A 20,879-nucleotide genomic window follows, 5' to 3' on the forward strand; every position below is an offset into this window, starting at 1 on the left:
TGGGTCAAACATTCAGAGATTAACGCCATTTTAACAATTGGCCGATTCAGATTGGTGAGAGTTCACTCGTCTAACACGACTGGATTTAAATACTGATTATTCGGGGCTTTGGTCAGGAAACAGAAATATTGGACATGGAGGAATCGCGGCAGTGATTGCAACACGAGTGATATTTGTGAGATTTAATTCACAACCGCACCGTGCCCACCGTCTTTAATGAAGAATGCAGTGATTATGAACGAAGCTCAAAATGCTGCTTTGTTACAGGAAGATGGGCTCAAAGCACCAGGAAGTACAAGTGGGGGTTTCTGTCCCTCTCGCTCGCTCGCTCTCTCTCTCTCTCTCTCTCTCTCTCTCACACACACACACACACACATATAAAATCAATTTTACAAGTGCTATTAAACAGGATGCTAATCCATACCTCTGTTGGGTATCATTTTAACAAAATGATGGAAAAACTTTTTGAAAAGTACATTTCAAATCGAAGACAAATAGTCCGGGCCGTTGTGATTGGGAACTGATTGCTACCTGCCGAATCTACAAAAAGACACCTGCAAGATCTGCCATGCACACAGACACCTGCAAAGGGACATGCAGTTAAAAGCACAAGCCTGTGGAGGCGGGGTGTGTGTGTGGGGGGGGGGGTAATGTTATGTACATGTGATTCCGTTTGTGAGCAAACATTCGGTTGAGGATTGAAAAAGAGCAAAAACAACAGAGGACTGAAGGGCAGCACACACCGAGTGGCTTCTGTGCTGAGAGTGCAACAGCTGGGGTGCGATGGGACGCTCGGGCGTCCGCGTGGCACAGTTTCTGGCTCGGTCAGAGTCACTCCACCTGCACCACGTCCTTGTGGTGGCGCATGATGTGCTGGTTCTTCTCCGAGGGCCGCCTGAAGCCTTTGGAACAGATCTCGCAGCGGTGAGGGTAGTCTTTCGTGTGAATAGAAATGACGTGTCGTTTGAAACCTGAAGCGTCCCCCGTGCTGTAGTCGCAGTACTGGCACTGGTAGATTCTCCTCTCCTTCTGTCCTTTGCCGATAACTACAGTCACGCTGCTAGCTAAGCTGGCGGCGCTGACTCTAGCCGGCGGACCGGCGGCACCGCTCGACGCGCTCGCTGCAGCCTTTTTAGGAGCTACAACAGGAGCGTGCGTCTCTGTCCTCTTAGTCTCTGTCTTTTCAGGCGAGGCCTGCTGCTCTTTTGTGTGGACAGACAAGATGTGGCGACTGAGAACAAACGGGTCTGCAATTTTGAAGTTGCAGTGCCGGCACTGGTGGAGCTTCTTGGTGCGGTGCGCCACCGAGTGCTTCTTCAGTTCAGACGGCCGGTGGAAACCTTTTCCGCACACGGCACATTTGTGCGGGTAGTCCTTGGTGTGAACGGATATGATGTGGCGTTTCAGGTCACTGGAGTTGGAACTTTTGTGGTCACAGTGGTCACAATGGTGCGTCTTGTTCTCCTCGTGCGTCAGTCCGTGCTGCATTAGCTCCTCTTCCTCGGCGAAGGTCTGGAAACAGCGCTCACATTTGTACGGCATCTCCTTGCTATGCTTCGTCTTGATGTGCGTTTTGAGGTTGGAGGAGTCGGCCGACTTGTAGTCGCAGTACATGCAGGAGTACGGCTTTTCACCCGTGTGCGTGCGCATGTGTTTCTTCAACTCTGACGGATGCCGGAAACCTTTCCCGCACTCCACGCAGATGTGAGGGAAGCTTTTGCTGTGAACAGCTAATAAGTGCCGGTTGAGCAGACCCTGCTCAGCAGTTTCATAGTTACAGAACTTGCATTTGTGCATCTTGTTGGGTGGAGGAGGCGGCTGGCTTTTGGGCTCCCGGTGGTGGTGCTGCAGTCTGTGGGAGAACAGCGCCCCCTGCTGGTGGAACTCCTTACCGCACATTTCACACTCGAACGGCGCCTTGCTGCTGAGCGCGTGCACTTCCATGTGATTGTGGAGGCTGGCTTTTTTGTTGGTGGTGAAGTCACAGTCTGTGCATTGGTACTTCTTCCTGGTCAGGACGTCCTGGTGATGATTCTTAGTGTGGCGTTTTAGGAAACCTCGCGACTTGAACTTCTTCCCACAGAGCATGCAAGGGTACACGGTCAGCGGCTGGCCGTACGGACCGATGATGATCGCTGGAGAGAACAGGAGAGAAGGAAATCACTACAGGCCCTTTTTATTCTTTAACAACAAAAAAAAAACTACTATGGTCTTCCTTTTCGTTTTAGTTTTTGAAACATTATTTACATTTAAGGATAAGCATTTTCTATAGTTTACTCCAGCTCTATTATAGTTGAATTTGTGCCCATCAAACAATACAAATTAAGATTTGTGTAAGATTAAGACGATCTATATAAATAAAAACAAACCTGGAACATGAAGCAAAATACATGAACCCTCGTCACCTCTGCACCACAGAGTAAAGCACCTTAAACCACTGAAGTCTGACGTGCTGTTTACTTGGAGCAGAGCAAAAGTCTCCTGTTCAGGTTGAAATCAAAGTTTGATTAAAACCGCTCTGATCTGTTTTGTGTGAATTTCTCTTTCGAGTTTGGAGCCGTTTGTCTTGACGCTTCTCCTTTCCACTGACAATAACAGTACCTTAGTATCGGAGCATGTGCTCATGTGTGAAAGCTTTAGTAGAGTGGAAACTTCTTCAGCAGGTGTTGCAGCCTCCACTCATCTGAATCAGTGGGCCCATCAAGGAAGTGTTCATCACATTTATTAATTTATTTGCATAAAATAAAGAGCATGTTTTTACATGAGAGCACACTTCCAAAGTACAGTGTATTTTTGGGCAGTATCTTAACAGGTTGATTCACTGATCCCTGCTTAAAAAAGTACAAATAAATAATTTGACTGTGAGGGTTTAAGTGAGAGCAGCTTAGAAAACCTTTAGATAGACAAATGGATAAAAGTGTAACATCTGTAACAAAGCAGACAATAACGCCCAGTCTTTGCAGACAGGTGGAAACAAACAAAGAGGAAGCAGCTGGTGTGGACACACTGGTGCTGCTGGTTGGAGGAACTAATGCTCATTACGTTCATGTCTCATTAGAACGGCGGCAGCAGCAGTGAAATGCAGACGTAGGTCAAAGGCAACACGAGTCTCTTCTTCTCAGTGGTGCTCTCACCTGTCTGGACCTGTCGATGCTCCGACCGCCTCCTGTTCTTGGTGCGCTGCCTGTTGATTTCATCCACCCCATCGGACTCGTCGATGTGCAGCAGAGCGCTGGCAGCCCCGTTCCGGTTTTCACAACCCTCGCCATCGTCTACTCCTGATGATGGAACAAGTTTATTAAAAAAGCAGAAACAAGCAGGTCGAAACCTTCAGCCATGGCACGATAAGACTGATGAAGTCTTCCAGCATCCCTTTGGTGCTGACATTAGCAGCACCCGGGCTACAGGCATGTTGAAGCATCACACCAGCAGCTTCAATTTATTGTATTTTCAGATAAAGTTATCGTACACACTCGGTTTTCATTTTAAAGTGTCTCTGAATGATCTCCTTTTCAAACACATTATATTTAACAATGTACATTATAGCATGTAATGTGCTTTTATCTGTACATAATCTAACAGTTGACAAAGACTACAGAACAGTGCCTCCTCTGGCGTGGAGGTCAGGATGAGCCGCTCCTGCACTGAACAACCCACAGTATCAACCACAATGTCTGTTATTTTATTTATTTTAATTTTAAAGGGTTATTTGTGCAATATCCCTTTTTTCATTTCGTTTACTGTATTATTCGTTGTTATAAATAACGTTTGAAAAAAAAAAATGTAATCAGTCAGACGTCTTCTACAGGCTGCTGTTGAACCATCATGGATCAGGGTCCTGCCTCGTAAATAATTTCACATTTATTTTGCTTATATACTAGAAATTAACATCATCACTACTGAACGCCTCTGATGAATTAAACACTTCCCATACAGATCGTCTTTAGTTCCATTCAGGATCACAACTCAGTGACATTTTTGCACCAATGATTTGCAAACAGCAACACCAGCTGTCTAAGCAGGTAATTTGTTGTGAAGCGTCCATCCATCCATCCATCCATCCATCCATCCATGCATCCATCATCTTTAACCACTTTTTTCTTTTCGGGTCACGGGGTCACTGGTGCCCATTTCCAGCCATCACTGTACGAGAGGCGGGGGCACCCTGGACAGGTCTCCAGTCCATCACAGGGACACAGAGACAAACAACCATTCACTCTCACTCACACTTAGGGACAATTAGAGTTACCAATCAGTCTAACATGCATGTTTTTGGTCGGTGGGAGGAAACTGGAGTTCCGGGAGAAAACCCACACGTGCACGTTGAGAACATGCAAACTCCACCATAAATGCAACATAGACAAAACATTGCACTGCAGTAAATATGTTTAGAACAACAAATATATATTTTGTTCTACCAATTCTTTTTTAATGTCACAGTTCCAACACTCCTCCTTTATCTGTGTGTGGGATTGGCAGAAAGATTCACGCTGTTATTTTAGTGCACTGATTTGTTTTAGACATTATTTACATCCCACAGTGGATCAGTCAACAGCAGTGGCATGCACGTGTGAATCACTCCCCCACCTCTTTATGTGCCAGTGGCACATTGTATTGTTAAATTTTGTCATGCACTGAAGTGAAGAAATGTGGACTGCTCATCGTACAGAGGGCAAAATGATCGTACAAATACGATAATTACTGTACGTCTGACAAAGCTGGTCTTGCTTAAAGACGCTCTGTCGTACGATGACTTATGACCGTCTACAATCTATTGTTGCCTTTTCAGTCAGCTGGGACCACATGTAGATGAGCTCAGCACAAAGAAAACCAGAAGAAAAATCTGTTCATGATGGCTACCTCCACTCTTCAGCTGTAGGAAACTCACCGTGGTTTCCTTGATTGTGGTGAGAATCCCCGACAGACATGTAAACCATCTTCTCTCTGAGCGCTTGGCCTGTAGACTCTGTTAGAGCGACACTCTCTGCGTCTCCATCACTGATGTCGACCGATTCTCCTGCAGGAAGAAGCCATCTTTAATTCTCCATGACAAGCCTTCAGTGAACTTCCACCGTACTGCAGGTTTCACTAAGTTGGACTGTTGTCTTTAATGCAATGCATATGTTTATTATGCAAATAAACCCTGATGTAATTGACATGATGCCATCTGTTAATAAGTCTATCAGCAACTGACCAATCAGCAATCACAATTTATCCCCAAGTGAAATGAAGGAGCTGCACCCCCTTTTCTTCTGACAACATTGTTGAGGTTTTGCATTACAAAAGCTATGCGATTAGAGGTTTCGTGAAAAATAATAATAAAAAAAAGTTAACCGATGTCAGTGTGGAACATACAATTCAGGCATGTGTTACCCCGAGCGTTTAGAAGGTGAATACAGTTTATTCTGGAACGATGACTTCTTTACCTTAATGTTGGCTGATAAAGCAGAAATGCCTCATTAAATGCCTCGGGTAACACCGTGAGCTTCACTACCGCCATTACAGCTATCTTGTTGTTTGTCTGAGGTCAGCTCACCCTGGGGTACATTTCCACATGGGTGGAACGATCTTACTCTTCGAGTTATGTCACTTAGTTGCCTTTAGTGAGCTGCGTGTGCCTTCTCACCCATGTCATCCTCTCCAGAATCAGCCTTGAAGATGTAGACCTTTATCACCTCTTGTCCATCTTCATCCTTCTCCACCTCCTGATCCTCCACAGCTCCTTCCACCGTCACCTCCGTTCCATCCTCAGACACCATTTTACCAGCTTCATCCACTAGTGAGGGAAACACACTGCAGTGAGACGACAGACATGTGCCTCTAATACCAAGAGGAATACATTTTGTGATATTTTTTCCTCTCGTTTAGAAAATTAAATTTGATCAAGAGTGTAAAAATATAATTATCACAACACACTGGCTTGACAATCAATAAACCAAGAGTGCTATTTATATGTTGATATTTTGATCACTGTTCTCCGTGGTTCACATGTAGTTAGACAAGATGTTGAATACAACATTGACCAGGACATGTCACTGCAGGTCCCATTAGATAGAATGAGCTGCTGAATGAACATAATAACTAACCTCTAGTACTAAACTTAACAACAACAAAAAAAAAAAGTAATAATAATTTACTCCATTAATTTCTAAGGAAAAATGAGCCAAATTTTAGATTTCAAATAATTACAGTAAGTTGATTTCAATGTGATGAACGGTCATGAGCTATAAAACACGGGTATAACTTTGGTTTTGGCTTAAATTTAACGCAGTATCAAAGCCATATTGGCTAAAAGCAGGGTTCCTACTCATTTGTCATTACAAAAGTCTGTTTTGTCATGTAATTATTAGGGGTGTAACGGTACAAGTGGGTGTACCAAACCGTTTCGGTACGGCGCGTTCGGTTCATGTGCGTACCGTTCGGTTATTTTTTCACTCATTAAATTTTATTAACGAGAGGTTATGCGTCGCGGAACTAAAATTCCTAAGCGTGTTTCAGCACGGCACTATTATCTTGAAGCACGCGTAGAATTAGCAGCCTAGCATGTCGTTGCGGTCTCCTGTTTGGGAACGTTATGTCTTTCTTGTCAACAGACAAGTGAACAAATCCAAAGCTGTGTGTCGACGTAGTTTCACGGAGAGTGGATCTGCAGCAGCAACACGTCTAACTCTTGAAACGACATCATCCGAACGTGAACGTCTCTTCTACAGAAAAGCAGCTTGTTGCAGACAAATAACAGCAGCATTTAAACAACCGTTATCAGGTAATTCAGATCGGTCCAGAGCAATAACACAAGCTGTAGGAGCTTTTAAAGCTCTGGATCTACGTCCGAATGTTGTTGATGCGCCGCTTTAAAGTTATTGAGCCCCGCTACGACATCACGTCACATCAACACTTCAGCCAAAAAGTTGTAGCAGCACTTTATGAAAAAGCTAAAACTGATATCGTCAACAAGCCCTGGACCAGATGAAAGTCCTGCCCTGATGATGATGAAGAGCGAGAGCTCCAACCACCTCTTAACAGAAATGATGGCCGTTCAAGAAGCGGTATTGTTATTTTATTATTACTATCTATTTAACTTTTTTTTATTATTTTTTTTATTATAATCTTATGAACTCTTTTTTTTTTTTACCCATTTGTGTTTTACTTCCAGTCTGGGACAGAGATAGCAGTGGAGTCTTCCTGTTCAGGGAAATCCACCAGAGGTCACCTCCAGCTAAGAATCTGTGATGAGTGAACTCTGAACTCTTCCAGGGACCTGTCCCACCTGTGGGACCAGGTCCAACAGGTTGTGACTAATAATGAGGCCAAATCCAGCCACACTGCAAAATTAGCAAAGCTCTACCTCTTTATTGCTGCTACTGTTAGTGAGAGGTTTCCTCCAGCGCTGGAGATATTCACTGCGACTAGATCTGAGCTTTTGGCAGAAAATGTGGACCAGTTGGTCTTTTTGGCCAAAAACTTAAAACTTGATTATTTATATTGTAAACTGTTGCTGCTTATTGTTCTGGTTCTGACTGTTATTGTATTTATTAAGATTTTCATTATTGTTAGTATAGTTTATTTATTGTAAAGAGTGCCGTTAATTTAAAATATCATCCAAATGGATCACCATTTATTTTTATACAAACATATTGTTTACTTGGCATATTTTCAAAATAAACGTTTTGTAAGTCTTTGTTTAGTCTATTTTTGTACCGAAAATGAACCGAACCCTCCTTGAAACTGAACCGAAATGTGATTTTAGCGTACCGTTACACCCTTAGCAATTATAATTGAAAATAGACTTTTTTCAAGTTTAACTTTCTGTAAATTAATCATGCCTATAAGCTGCATGCACCATAAAAAACATCCACTCACAAACTGTATAGAAAAAAACCTAACTGCAGAAAAAAATGAACTATGAATTAATTCGAGCTAATAGGATTAGCTCCAGGGCTAATTTTTAAGGCATTAGCTGAAGAACTAATAGCATTTGATCCAGTGCTAATATATGACGTTAGCTCCAGTTTGTTTCGACCCATATATTGTGCATAAGGACTAATACAAAATATAACTTTATTGTCACGTTATAACGTTTTAGCCTCGACTCCTTGTGTTTTAGTCTCGCCTATAACTGATGTACGTCATTGTCGCAGAATGCATTGCACCGGTAAAATAATGGAGACATCTTTAGTACAAAAAATAATGTTACAAACATATATAATCAGGTCTCTCTTGTAAACAAGTCCTCGAGGATCAATGGGATTAACCTGTCTAAATAAAGGTTGAATTAATTTTATTTTTTTAAGTAATTAGGAGTTTTCACGTGTCACAAACAACAACTTTTTAGTAGAACAAAGAAATAAAAACATATTAGGGCCAATATGTGTAAGTAATCGAAGATCCCTATAAAAACAAAGGTACTGATTGGAAAAATGTTTAACAAAAGACTGGATGTGGTTGAATAATCAAAGATAACATTATTAATTCAACCTTTATTTATACAGGTTAGTCTCATTGAGCCATGAGGACTCATTTGAAAGAGAGACCTGTTTTAAACAAAGAACACAGATGAGATACAAACAACAAGAGACAATCATAAAAGAAGCATATAAAATAATAAAGTAAATGGAAGAAATTATATAAAAAACTAAACTAAAGCAGCTATAAAGTGATTCAACACACTAAAAACAGGAATGGTTTTTGCCATGAACTTAGCATTATGGCTACTGTGTACAACTTTTTTTAATTTACAATAAATTAATGTGCAGAAAAGCACTTGTTCGAGAAAATTATTTTTTAAACATATAATACTGCATAATAATCTGACCCCTTCAGGATGACAGTCCAAAGTACAGAGCAGAGAACTTACAGGATATCATTAGATAATCTCCACAGCCGTCTTGGTCATCATCCTGCTGCTCTGGATCCAGTCCATCTTCCGGGATGTCTCCCATGGCAACACCTTCCTCCTCACCCTCCAGAGCCATCACACAGGTTTCTACAGCAACATCTTCATCGTCATCATCGCCGTGCACATATTCAGACACCACATCCTCAACAGCATCCTGGATGACCAGCTCATCGGGGGCAAACCTGTGCACTGCCATGCCTTCACCCTCTCCTTCTGAAACCAACACAGTTTCTTGAAGCTCGACAACAAACTCCTGCCCGCCGGCTCCACCGTCATCTGGAATAGGCAGATTGTGGGTTAACTAGATAACAGCCAGTCTTACTTTAGGCAACTCTTCACATTTTATTAGATTTTTATTCATAATCTGATGTAAAAAAAATAAAAAAAACTATGTGACAAAAACAATCACACAACACCTGGATCAATTAGAACTGTAGTTAACACAAGAATGGTTCATTACCCGATCCGTGTATTATTATTTTAGGCTCTCCAGAATGTATCGACAGCCTGGTGACATCCTCATCCATTGTCCTCGCACTGCATTTGTTACTGGAGAGCTGAAAGAGAGATAAAACATTACGCCATAACCAAAAATACTAGAAGGGTGAGAAAAAATTATGAACAACCTTGAAATGGAAATTACTTTGAGATGTTTAAGACTGGATCAACTCACTTTAGGTCAAGCAAATTAAATTACTCATACACGACACGGCACATGTTTATTTGCCGAAAGTTGTTCTAAAAACATCACAGTGTTAATGCTGAGTGATAAATCTGCACCCAAGCAAACATCACAAATCCAAGGTCACTAATGTGATCTGCATGACTTTGACGCATCACAATACAGATGTGTGTCTAACCGGTGGATTTGCTTTCAAGATGTACCCTAGGAGCTTCTTATTTGAGAAAAGTGTAAAACGTTCATCAGACAATCCTATATTAGACCACTGATCTTACATGAAACAATCATAATCACATATGGTTTTATGTTAGTGCAAACTACAAGGTAGGTTCAGCCACTTCTAACATATGATTGATTAAAGTAACACAAGTCACATCACTTTTCACAGTGATGTTAGGCTGATGCTTGTAATGATGCCTCCAGACTAGATTACACTCTTTGCTTCGGTTTACTGAACTGAGAGAATCAATCCTGCAAACTGTTTATCTTGAGCTACTCTGCTTGTATTATTTAATACACTGATAAAACATCCATTAACGATGATATTGTGAATTTGGTTGCAACTAAGGAGGAGACAAAATTGGTGTCCATGCATGCCACAGTGGTAGTAATAAGACACAGCATCAATACTACTCATTTGTTCCGTAATACTGCTCCCTGTGGTTTAAATGCATAAAAATCAGACAAAGACGGGGTGTTTTTCTGTGTTTCCCTTCTTAGTGATCAGACATGTTGCTTCAAGCTGCAGTTGTGACAATATTCACCTGAACTTTTATAATTCTTAAAAAAAAAAAAGACGTCCTTGGGTAAATATACCTTGGGTAAATTTGATCAGTATTGTATAACTCAGACTGTCATGGCTTGTCTTCAGATTAACCATGCTCATTTTGAAACTAATGTTTGTAACAAGCTATAACAGTTAGCATATAAGCAGGTAATATAAAGCCAGAGGCTGATAACCCAGCTTATTATTATTATTGTTAGCTTTTCAGACTCCTCGTTACTTTACAAAACCCAGAAGTAATAGTTTGTGCATTAAATACTATTATTTTTTACAATTATAAACAAATAGATATGGTCTTGTAGTTTTTGACTCGTGTTGATTTTGTGGAGCAGCATATTCACTTGTGTTCACTTTTATATGGGCACATTAAAACTCAATTAACTATAATTAAATATATTAGATTTTATGATTTCACAACTAAAATATAACCTTTTTAAAGCAATATATTATTTAACCAGAAGTAGTAATTTTTATATAAAAGCAAATACCGGTAAACATATTTTAAAATGTTTTTTTATTACTTTATTACAAAACTGTGGTATTTTGGCTCAAGATGATCAAACTCTCATAGTTGCAACACCACCACTGTGAACTTTCTGGACCAAACAGTTTCGTATTTTATTAATCAGGTTACGAAACAACCGGAGAGCAAACTATAATTAATTGTGAATTACATTTTTATTGCAGCAGTAAGGTTTCGGTGTAACGCAAATGTGGTGCAACGTTTTCTTTAAATAATTTTAATTGGACAATATCTTTCTCACTCTCTTATGTCTCAAAAAAAGCAGTCTGCCCTGGCAGGTACTGAAACATGTCTTCAAACTAAAGGCCCTTGGTTCTTATCACACATTGCTGAGTCACTAAATCAAACATTACTCTGACTTAATAATATGTTCTGGTGCATTTTTTATTTATTTAAAATGTGTTATAAGTATATCCAAAGAGCTGTATTTCTATGAACATTTACAAACAACTTCCCATTTATGTTTTTCACCAAGAAAGCTGTGAGATCTGACTCTTATTTATCATGCTTTACTGTAAAGCATGGGTTTTACAATAGCTTGTGTCTGTAGCAGAGGTAAGCTAATGAATGCCATCATGTTCTCATCACTACTTCAGTGACCAAAATAAAACAAGATTTCTCCCAAAGGAAAATAACACACAAAGCCAAACTGGCCTTGCTTTTCAATGCGAGGATAAAAGGTGAGACAAAAGTGACAGGAACTGGAAGGATGCTGACATGTAAACAAAAAACCGCTGCAGCCGAGGTGCCATTTAATTTCCACTGGTGTACCATCCCCCACCTCTAGGTGGGAAAAAGGAGATGCTGCGGACCACCGAGCATAAGTCTGCTCAAAGATGCCAGTTATTCACATTAAATCTCGTTAGAGTGATCGGATTAATTTGCGCTGGTTTTTGTGTGGAACCAGCGCCATGCAGACACCAGAGAAATGAATGACGGCTCAACATTAGCACTGATTTCACACGAGTACAAAATGTTACAGCCAAACTCGCAGCTTAGAAAATAACTCCCAAGTCCACAAACAAACCGTACGATCAAAAACATAAAGGAGAGTGTGCAAATGTGCGTTATTTGCATAACGACTTAGCTGAATTAAGCTGCTAGCATCAGAGCTAACGCTCCCCTTTTATTGCAGCCAGTTTTCATCACACCAGCGTCCGCCATTTTGTTAGCTTTGTGTTTGAGCAAATGCTAATTTTAACATTTAATAAAATGCTCCTTGAAAACAAAGAACTGCGTATTGTGATACAAACGATGTCTATATAGCTCGTTCACGGCTCGAGACAACAACAACCAATGACGAAAAAAAAAAAAAACACGATTACAAACAAGACATGCTCTTCCGTGGGCTAGCTAACAACATCGGCCTGAGTTTTACCGATCATGGCCTGAGAAGAAAAAAGGCCAGAAAAGGCCCAGCCCTGAGCGGCCTCTCCGCCACAATAAAGAATTTAAATAAAAGGGAAAATGCAAATAAACACCAACTAACACGAATGCAGGCAGGCGAGCACGCAGCTCCGACAACTGGCGAGAAATGAGCACAAAAACACCCGCGTACCAGATTTATGCTGCAGGGATGGCCTCGGACCGCTCCACGGCTTCCCAGGCCGCCCAGTTCCCCCAGACTCGGGCAGGATTCAGTCGGGAATTTGGTGTTATTTGGGCGGGCCAGAGACGAGCGGAGAAGGAGGGGTTAGGGGGCTGATTCCGGAGCGGCACACCGCTGAAAAACGAAGCAGGACGTCTGCAGCCAGATCTTGTCATGCTACTACAGCCCCCCGCTTCTCCCGCAGCTCCGAGGCCGCCGTCAGCGCGACACGTCACAGCCCGACAGAGGCAGGAAACCGCGGAAGAGTTCAGGTGGAAATGAGCCGACGGGCGGCCGCCAAACAGGCCAGAAGACCGAGCCGAACCTCCGGGACATTCATTCTTGTCCGTTTGCATCCACGGGCTGCTGCAACGCAAAACGACATTAAATCACTAGATTAAGGCGAAACAGATGAGTAATTTAAACTAACTGCACAAACGAACTGCTTTGTTCATACTTTTGCGAGAACTTCATAACTTTTACATGCGTCAAACTGAAGGCCCCAGGGCCAAATCTGGGCGTTTTACATTTTATCTGGCCCTCAAGATATTTAAAAAAAAAAAAAGTCAAATTGTAAAAATTTTTTATTTTTTTTCCAGTCATAAATCTAGTATACTTCATTTAGTTCAGACTATTAAGGCTCAAGGTGATTTTATTGTCATTTGCATCACATACGTGGAACAAAACTGTGTACTCAAGGTCCCAGTTACACCCAAAATACCAAAAATATAAAGTATGAAACAATATAATATACACAGTGTGTCACAAAAGTGAGTACACCCCTCACATTCCTGCAGATATTTAAGTACATCTTTTCATGGGACAACACTGACTAAATGACACTTTGAAACAATGAAAAATGGTCTGTGTGCAGCTTATATAGCAATATAAATTTATTCTTCCCTCAAAATAACTCAATATACACCCATTAATGTCTAATTAATGTCTAAACCACCGGCAACAAAAGTGAGTACACCCCTAAGAGACTACACCTCTAAATGTCCAAATTTAGCACTGCTTGCCATTTTCCGTCCAAAATGTCATGTCAAGTCAAGTCAAGTCATCTTTATTTGTAGAGCACAATTTAAAACAGATAAACTGTTATCAAAGTGCTTAACAGAAATGTAGCAAAACATAGGCAGCAAAACAAAAACATCATACAGAATTAAAATTACTGGAGCAATAACACACACTAATGATCACACTAAGGAAAAACAAGCAGTAAAAATAAACGTCAATCATAAAACAACAGAATTTAAAATGAGGTACACAGAACAAAATAAACTAACTCACACCGTATTAAACGCCAGAGCAAACAGGTGCGTTTTAAGGAGGGATTTGAACATCAGGAGGGAGGAGGCCTGCCTGATGTTGAGGGGCAGGTTGTTCCACAGGTTGGGACCTCTGACTGAAAAAGCTCGATCCCCTCGGAGCTTCAGGCGTGATTTTGGAACGACCAAAAGAAGCTGGTCTGATGATCTCAGGGCCCGAGACGGAACATATGGTTCCAGGAGCTCGGAGAGGTAGAGGGGTGCGAGGCCATTTAGGCACTTATATGTCAGGAGGAGAATCTTGAAGTCGATTCTGGATCGCACAGGAAGCCAGTGAAGGGAGGACAGAACAGGTGTGATGTGCTCAGACCTACGTGTACCAGTTAAAAGCCGATGTGTCTCGTTAGTGTTAGGTCTCAGGTGTGCATAGGGAGCCGGTGTGTTCATTTCTGTAGTACAGCTCTCGCACTCTCTCATACTGGTCACTGAAAGTTCCAACATGGCACCTCATGGCAAAGAACTCCCTGAGGATCTTAAAAGACGAATTGTTGCGCTACATGAAGATGGCCAAGGCTACAAGAGGACTGCCAACACCCTGAAACTGAGCTGCAGCACAGTGGCCAAGATCATCCAGCAGTGGGTCCACTCAGAACAGACCTCGCGTTGGTCGTCCAAAGAAGCTGAGTGCACGTGCTCAGCGTCACATCCAAATGCTGTCTTTGAAAGATAGGTGCAGGAGTGCTGTCAGAGGTGGGGGTCAGCCTGTCAGTGCTCAGACCATACGCCGCTCACTACATCAAAATGGTCTTCATGGCCATCATCCCAGAAGGAAGCCTCTTCTGAAGTCTGTACACAAGAAAGTCCACAAACAGTTTGCTGAAGACGTGTCAACAAAGGACATGGATTACTGGAACCATGTCCTATGGTCTGATGAGACAAAGATTAATTTGTTTGGTTCAGATGGTCTCAAGCATGTGTGGCGGCAGTCAGGTGAGGAGTACAAAGATAAGTATGTGATGCCTACAATCAAGCATGGTGGTGGGAATGCCATGGTCTGGGGCTGCATGAGTGCAGCAGGTGCTGGGGAGTTACATTTCACTGAGGGACACATGAACTCCAATATGTACTGTGAAATACTGAAGCAGAGCATGATCCCCTCCCATCATGTTCCAGCATGATAATGTTCCCAAACACGTCTCTAAGACGACCACTGCTTTATTGAAGAGGCTGAGGGTAAAGGTGATGGACTGGCCAAGCATGTCTCCAGACCTAAACCCGATAGAACATCTTTGGGGCATCGTCAAGCGGAAGGTGGAGGAGTGCAAAGTCTCGAATATCCACCAGCTCCGTCATGGAGGAGTGGAAAAGCATTCCAGTGGCAACCAGTGAAGCGCTGGTAAACTCCAAGCCCAGGAGAGTTAAGGCAGCTCTGGTAAATAATGGTGGCCACACAAAATATCGACACTTCAGGAACTTTCACTAAGGGGTGTACTCACTTTTGTTGCTGGTGGTTTAAACATTAATGGCTGTATATTGAGTTGTTTTGAGGGAAGAATAAATTTACACTGTTATAGAAGCTGCACACAGACTACTTTTCATTGTGTCAATGTGTCATTTTGTCAAAGTTGTCCCGTGAAAAGATATACTTAAACATCTGCAGGAATGTGAGGGGTGTACTCACTCTCGTGATACACTTAATATTAGGGAAGTTGGTCAACACTGAAGTCAAACAATGTGTTTGATTTTTTCTGTAATCTTTGATTTTGATGTGGAAAGAGCAACAATGAACATCAAAATGAATCTGCAACCAAGAAAAAAAGTTTGCATAACTGACTTGAGTGAGAGAGTGAATGGTTGTTTGTCTTGTTTATCTCTGTGTGTCCCTGTGATGGACTGGAGACTTGCCCAGGGTGTCCGCTTCTTCCATTTTGTGTCACGGAGGTCGCCGGTGCCCATGTCCAGCAGTCACTGTGCGAAGGGCGAGGTACACCCAGGACGGGTCGCAAGTCCATCACAGGGACACATGGAGACAAACAACCGTTCACTCTCTCACTCACACCTAGGGACAATTTAGAGTTACCAATCAGTCTAACATGCATGTTTTTGGTCTGTGGGAGGAAACCGGAGTACACGGAGAAAACCCACGCATGCACGGAGAGAACATGCAAACTCCACCCAGAAGGGCCCCTGGACCAGGATTTGAACCAGGGACCTGCTCGCTGAGAGGCAGCTCTACCAGTTGCGCCACTGTGCTGCCCACCATTGACTCCCATGACCTGAAAAGGAAAAAGCGAGTAAAGATAATGGATGGATGGTAGCTTGAGGTAATGTCTTGATTGAAATTGGCCTTTGGTTTGAACCTAGTTTTTAATTTTGGCCCCATTTTGTGACCGAGCCATTTTTAAATTGGCATTTTTATATGTCTGGGTTTTTTAAAAATTTTTTTATCATTTGACTGTGGCGGCCATCTCCGGGTGACTCCAAAAGATAATCAGTTGTAGACTTACATTCAAAGATTACTTTCTGCAGATGTTTGTATCCGTCCATTGGTTCTTCAGATATTTTAGTAATGACAAGAACACATACGCACTCAGTGACAAAATTGCTTTGGCCTTCGGCATCGAGCAATAATGAGAACAGGATGGGACCAAAAATGGAGCCTTGAGGTACACCACAGCTACAGAAAGAGAAACTCTTCTCTGCCAGGTATCGTTCAAGGCTTTAATAATGATGCATGAGTCAAGGTCTGAAAGAAGAACACTGTGATCAAACCATATTTAGATAACAGAACATCCTAAAGATAAAAGCAAATCATTGAAAACTTTTACAATAGCTGTTTCTGTGCAATGGTGTGTTTTTAACACCAGTCTGGATTTTTTCAAAAACACCATTTAAATCCATATGAAGAGTGAAATAAAGACATAGAACTAGTTATATTAACTTTACAAGCAGAAAAAACAGCAAGAAAATTAACAAATATCCTACTTTTATTCAACCTGCTACAACTGTTTATGAACTGGTGGCCCATGACCCACTTCAAGTTTGTTGGAGGGGACATTGCAAAACTAAAAATATGCAATGATTGTTAATACTTGTGGATATTTGTCTTGATTGATTCATGTAAAGAGAGAAAAAAGTTTTTGCCACTTCCCTTTGTCCCTAGGTGTGCCAGTGTGAATAGTTCTCATTTGTCCCTGTGATGGACAAGAGACCTGTCCATGGTGTCACAAGATAATGGAGGGATGGATGGAAGATTTTTATTTTATTTTAAACCAAACTCAACATTACACTAATATTGTTTACAACCATTCTGTTGCATGATGTGCTACTATTATTAGCATGATACATTTTTATGAGAGCATTCATTCATTTCATCTTTTACACTTTCAGTGCAAAAAACACGTTTTAATTTCATTTCTGGATTTTTCAACTATATTTTCATTGCAAATACCTCTAAATTTACAGAATATTGTTAAAAAATACAAAGATAATTACAGCTGTTTTTATTATTACAGCCTCTTTAAGTATATATTAAAATAAAACAGTACTTGGCAGCAGTATACTTTAATAATCCCAAGTTAATCTGTGAGCTCAGTGTGTGTTTTTATTTTACATAAGCTAATGTTGCAGGAGTTGTTCATTATCAAAGATAACTGCTAAACAGGCGTAATAAAACTGTGCAAAATCTCCAAACAGACAGAACATCGTTGTTGCTTTCACCAAAACACTGTGCAGATCAGTAAACTCTTATTTGTTGGCCATTTTCAGCAGACCCTCCTTTCCAATCGCAAAAAGACGCCAGCCCTCCTGCGAGGACAGATCAGCCGCCCCCCTCCTCTTGTAGAACTCGATGGACTTCTTGTTGTTTTCTGCTACGATGAAATGCATGCTGCTGCAGCGGGTCTTCGCTGCGGTCTGAGAGGAGGGGACAGAAAAATCCAAAGATTATGAGATGATCAGAGCACGAAATGCAGCTGAGACACCGAACGCACAGGTGGCTTTACCTCGCTCAGCACCTTCAGGATCTGAGAGCCAACGCCAAGACCTGGTGAAACATTAAACAGTTCCAGCAGGTCAGGTCAGTGATCTGTTAATCATTACAGTTTAGCACCGCAGTGGAACTTTTTGAGCACCCTCACCTCGAAACTCCTGCATCACATAGAAGTCCTCCAGGTAGAGAAGCTTTCCGATCCAAGGGTCGTAGGTGAAGTAGTACATCGCAAAGCCGATCACAGAATACCCTGAGAAATGTGCACCTTGAGTTAGGTTCATTAAAAAAATGTAACTTTGTTCTGCTTTTTTTTAGGACAGGTTTTTACCTTCCGACCTCTGCTCCTTTGGGACTTCAGCAACCAAGCAGTGATAGAACGGGTGATCACCAAAACCATCCTCGAGCAGCTCTAAATAAGAATGGGACGCTTATTTTAAAACTTCAAGAAGATAAAACAATTTTTAAAAGAGAGAAATCTCTTTAAACAGAAAGCAGCACCTTTCTCCGTGAGCATGACCTTCTCCTCCATCTCTTCAAACTTAGCAAGTTCCTAAAGTCCAAACAAAAAAAACTACTGAAATTAACCATATTTACAACAAAAATAAAATATACCAGCAGTATCTGGGTTACCTTTATGAGTCGCAAGATATCGGATACATCCTTTGGTTCAGCCGGCCGTAATATAATGTTGGACATTTCCTCTTTTTGCCCTTTTTTCCGTTGCTCAATTGTCCTCTGAATGCGAAAAGCAGCAAAATTTGTTTCTTCATCCGCTCCTCAGGAGTTCACCCCCCGGCAAAAAGAATGAAAGAAACCAGCATGCACAAATCAGCCAGGCGAAGAGTCATACAGCGGCTGCTGCAGCATCCGTTTATATGCATCCTCAGAGGAGGCTGGGCGTCCATATATGGGCATACATCCTGTTCGTCTCATAATGTTAGCTGCTTATCTCTGAGATACTGTACTTCATTTGAATGTTGATCATGAGATAAATATTAACCAGATCTTTGAAAAAACATGAAAGGTGCTTGTGACAGTGGTATCATTAAATCTAGTTATAAACAAATGTAACGCTTATAAATTAAATGTATAACAATGCCTTAAGGAATGCATATCACCCGCCACCTTTCATGTTAGAGTTTAAACTAAATCACATTGATTTTTAGTCGTTTGGATCAAACCTTGCAAGCAACTCTTTACATAGTTTCATGAATGTTGCAAGATGCTCGCAACTACAGGTTTTTAGCTCATTATGTGAATATTCCCTTGTTAACTATATCCAACTGAACAGTGTAGCCTTTTTTTTTTTTAGATCAGTTGGCCGTGGCAGCCATCTTTAATGGGTCTGACTCCAAAGGTTAATCTGTTCCTGAAAGTTTCATTAAACTCTAACCACTTGCTGAAATCAAGCCTTTGAAAATCAGTCGACTATTATTAATAAACCAGTGGATTAAAACAGATTATTTGTTAGAAAAGAGCAGTTGATGAATTAAGTGTTTCGTAGACTCATATCTTGCATTTGAATTCAGGTGATTTGCACAGAAGCAAAATTTTCTTCAGTTAAGGGTCTTCATTTTTGACATTCAGTCTTTTTCTTACTTTCAAACTCCACTTACAAGATTCCTTGCAGCAATTTGCAGCACAAGGCAGACCGATGACGAATCGCTGTCCTCGTCATAATAAAGATGGGCAGTGGAACGATAGGTCGCTCATCTAAACGGGTCAAAGTGCACCGATTCTTTAAGTGTCTTGTTTTCGTCGTTATCGCTCCTGTATAGATTTGCCTTGTAAAGTTTCCACATGAATATCTTCATTGTCACATCGCAACACTTTGTTTCCTGTTCCAGTTTTATGACAACTTGCAGTTCAACCTCAGAGCACGTTCTTATCCAAACTCATCTCAGCCTTCAGGTCAAGTTGTCCTACATTACTCAACGTGATGTGCAGACATTACAGCCGTGGCTGCTCTCCGTAGAAATCGATCACACTGTGATTTATGGAGTCTATTACTGGTAACAAGTATCTGACTTCACATTTAGTTTTTAAAGTGATGGGGCCTTTGGAAAAGAAGTCTGTTCAAGCAAATTAAAGTAACACACTTTAAATAAACACACACTAAAATTAAAGTTCTTTAAGCACGTTAATTATGTGTTCGACTCTCAGATGCTCTACTCAATTCGACCTCAGTATCTGCAGAAATAGCTAATATTTTTTACGTTTGTGTTCGATAAGGTCGATTAGCTGCTACGACCATCAGAAATGGAGACGACTCCAAAAGTTGTGAACTGAATGAGTTTCATTAAAATCGGTTCAGAATAGATTTTAGCTGCAGAGGTCCACAACTCTGATCCTCGTGGCCCACAGTCCTGCACGTTTTAGATGTTCCCCTGACTGAAGGAGCCATTGACAAACTCGTGCTGAGCTTGACGACAATCTGAGCAGGTAATTCAACGATTTGAAGCTGGGGACCTCTCTTTTACAACAGTAACGTGTTAAAACTTGTGTGCTAGTCGCAGTTTGTCCGTCAACACCATGTTCAAACAAAGATGTCTGTAGCGACGTTGAGCCACAAAATAAAGCCGCTGCCGGCTGAGTAGGTTTTGCTCTGTGACGCGTCTCCAATGAGCCACGTGGAGTCAAACTAGTGTTTTGCACTTTTAAAACTAACATGATGAACTTTTGCCATCCATCAAACAGAGCCTGAAGGGTTGGACAAATCTGAACAACTGTGCCACCATAATAATGAAACATATTCACTTTTGGCTCTTATAACGTCCATACGTGCACATAGCACCAGGACACTCTCTGTCACAGATCAACGAGACTTTGTAGTCGTCATCTGATCCGTCATGTGGCCGTTTGCTTTGGACATTCAGGTGAAGAGAGCGGAGCTGTCGACTGATCAACACCTGGTGGTGTTGGATCATTTGCTTTCTGGGCACCTGTGCTTCAAGCGTGTCTGACTGGGAGGAGACCCCAAGGAAGACCCAGGACGTGCAGAAGAGGCGGCTGTGGAAAGAGATGTGTGGACCTCCCTGCTCAAGTTGCTGCCTCCGCGACACGACTTCAGAACAAGCGGAAGATGATGGATGAAAAATCAACCTTTATTTAGACAGGTAAATCCCATTGAGCCTCGAGGACTCA

The 20,879-nt window shown here is 41.6% G+C and overlaps 2 protein-coding genes across 2 annotated transcripts; both read right to left on the reverse strand.

The window, feature by feature from the left end:
* Positions 1–344: 344 nt before the first annotated feature.
* On the reverse strand, positions 345–12,709 carry LOC119420696 (zinc finger X-chromosomal protein). The gene is made up of 7 exons (XM_037688124.1): positions 12,444–12,709; positions 9,357–9,453; positions 8,855–9,172; positions 5,627–5,776; positions 4,889–5,017; positions 3,135–3,278; positions 345–2,135 (listed from the first exon to the last, which is right to left on the reverse strand). The coding sequence occupies exons 2-7, from the start codon at positions 9,421–9,423 to the stop codon at positions 832–834; spliced, it is 2,112 nt and encodes a 703-aa protein (XP_037544052.1). The 5' UTR covers positions 9,424–9,453; positions 12,444–12,709; the 3' UTR covers positions 345–831.
* A 4,555-nt stretch (positions 12,710–17,264) lies between these two features.
* On the reverse strand, positions 17,265–18,577 carry LOC119420195 (diamine acetyltransferase 1). The gene is made up of 6 exons (XM_037687580.1): positions 18,366–18,577; positions 18,234–18,285; positions 18,064–18,144; positions 17,884–17,985; positions 17,749–17,789; positions 17,265–17,659 (listed from the first exon to the last, which is right to left on the reverse strand). Exons 1-6 carry the CDS (start codon positions 18,429–18,431, stop codon positions 17,492–17,494), a joined length of 510 nt encoding a protein of 169 aa, XP_037543508.1. The 5' UTR covers positions 18,432–18,577; the 3' UTR covers positions 17,265–17,491.
* Between the last annotated feature and the right edge of the window lie 2,302 nt (positions 18,578–20,879).

The sequence above is a fragment of the Nematolebias whitei genome, chromosome 14 (assembly GCF_014905685.2).
Source record: "Nematolebias whitei isolate Nwh7 chromosome 14, NemWhi1, whole genome shotgun sequence".
In the NCBI taxonomy this organism is placed as follows: domain Eukaryota; kingdom Metazoa; phylum Chordata; class Actinopteri; order Cyprinodontiformes; family Rivulidae; genus Nematolebias; species Nematolebias whitei.

Excerpts from the sequence above, each read along its gene's own strand:
- LOC119420195 (XM_037687580.1), bottom strand. The coding sequence starts at position 18,431 with ATGTCCAACATTATATTACGGCCGGCTGAACCAAAGGATGTATCCGAT. Across the intron at positions 18,145-18,233 it reads GGTCATGCTCACGGAGAAAG|AGCTGCTCGAGGATGGTTTT; the intron begins GTGCTGCTTTCT and ends ATTCTTATTTAG. Across the intron at positions 17,790-17,883 it reads TGTGATGCAGGAGTTTCGAG|GTCTTGGCGTTGGCTCTCAG; the intron begins GTGAGGGTGCTC and ends ATGTTTCACCAG.
- LOC119420696 (XM_037688124.1), bottom strand. The coding sequence starts at position 9,423 with ATGGATGAGGATGTCACCAGGCTGTCGATACATTCTGGAGAGCCTAAA. Across the intron at positions 5,018-5,626 it reads TTCTGGAGAGGATGACATGG|GAGAATCGGTCGACATCAGT; the intron begins GTGAGAAGGCAC and ends TTCTTCCTGCAG. Across the intron at positions 3,279-4,888 it reads CCACAATCAAGGAAACCACG|GAGTAGACGATGGCGAGGGT; the intron begins GTGAGTTTCCTA and ends TTCCATCATCAG.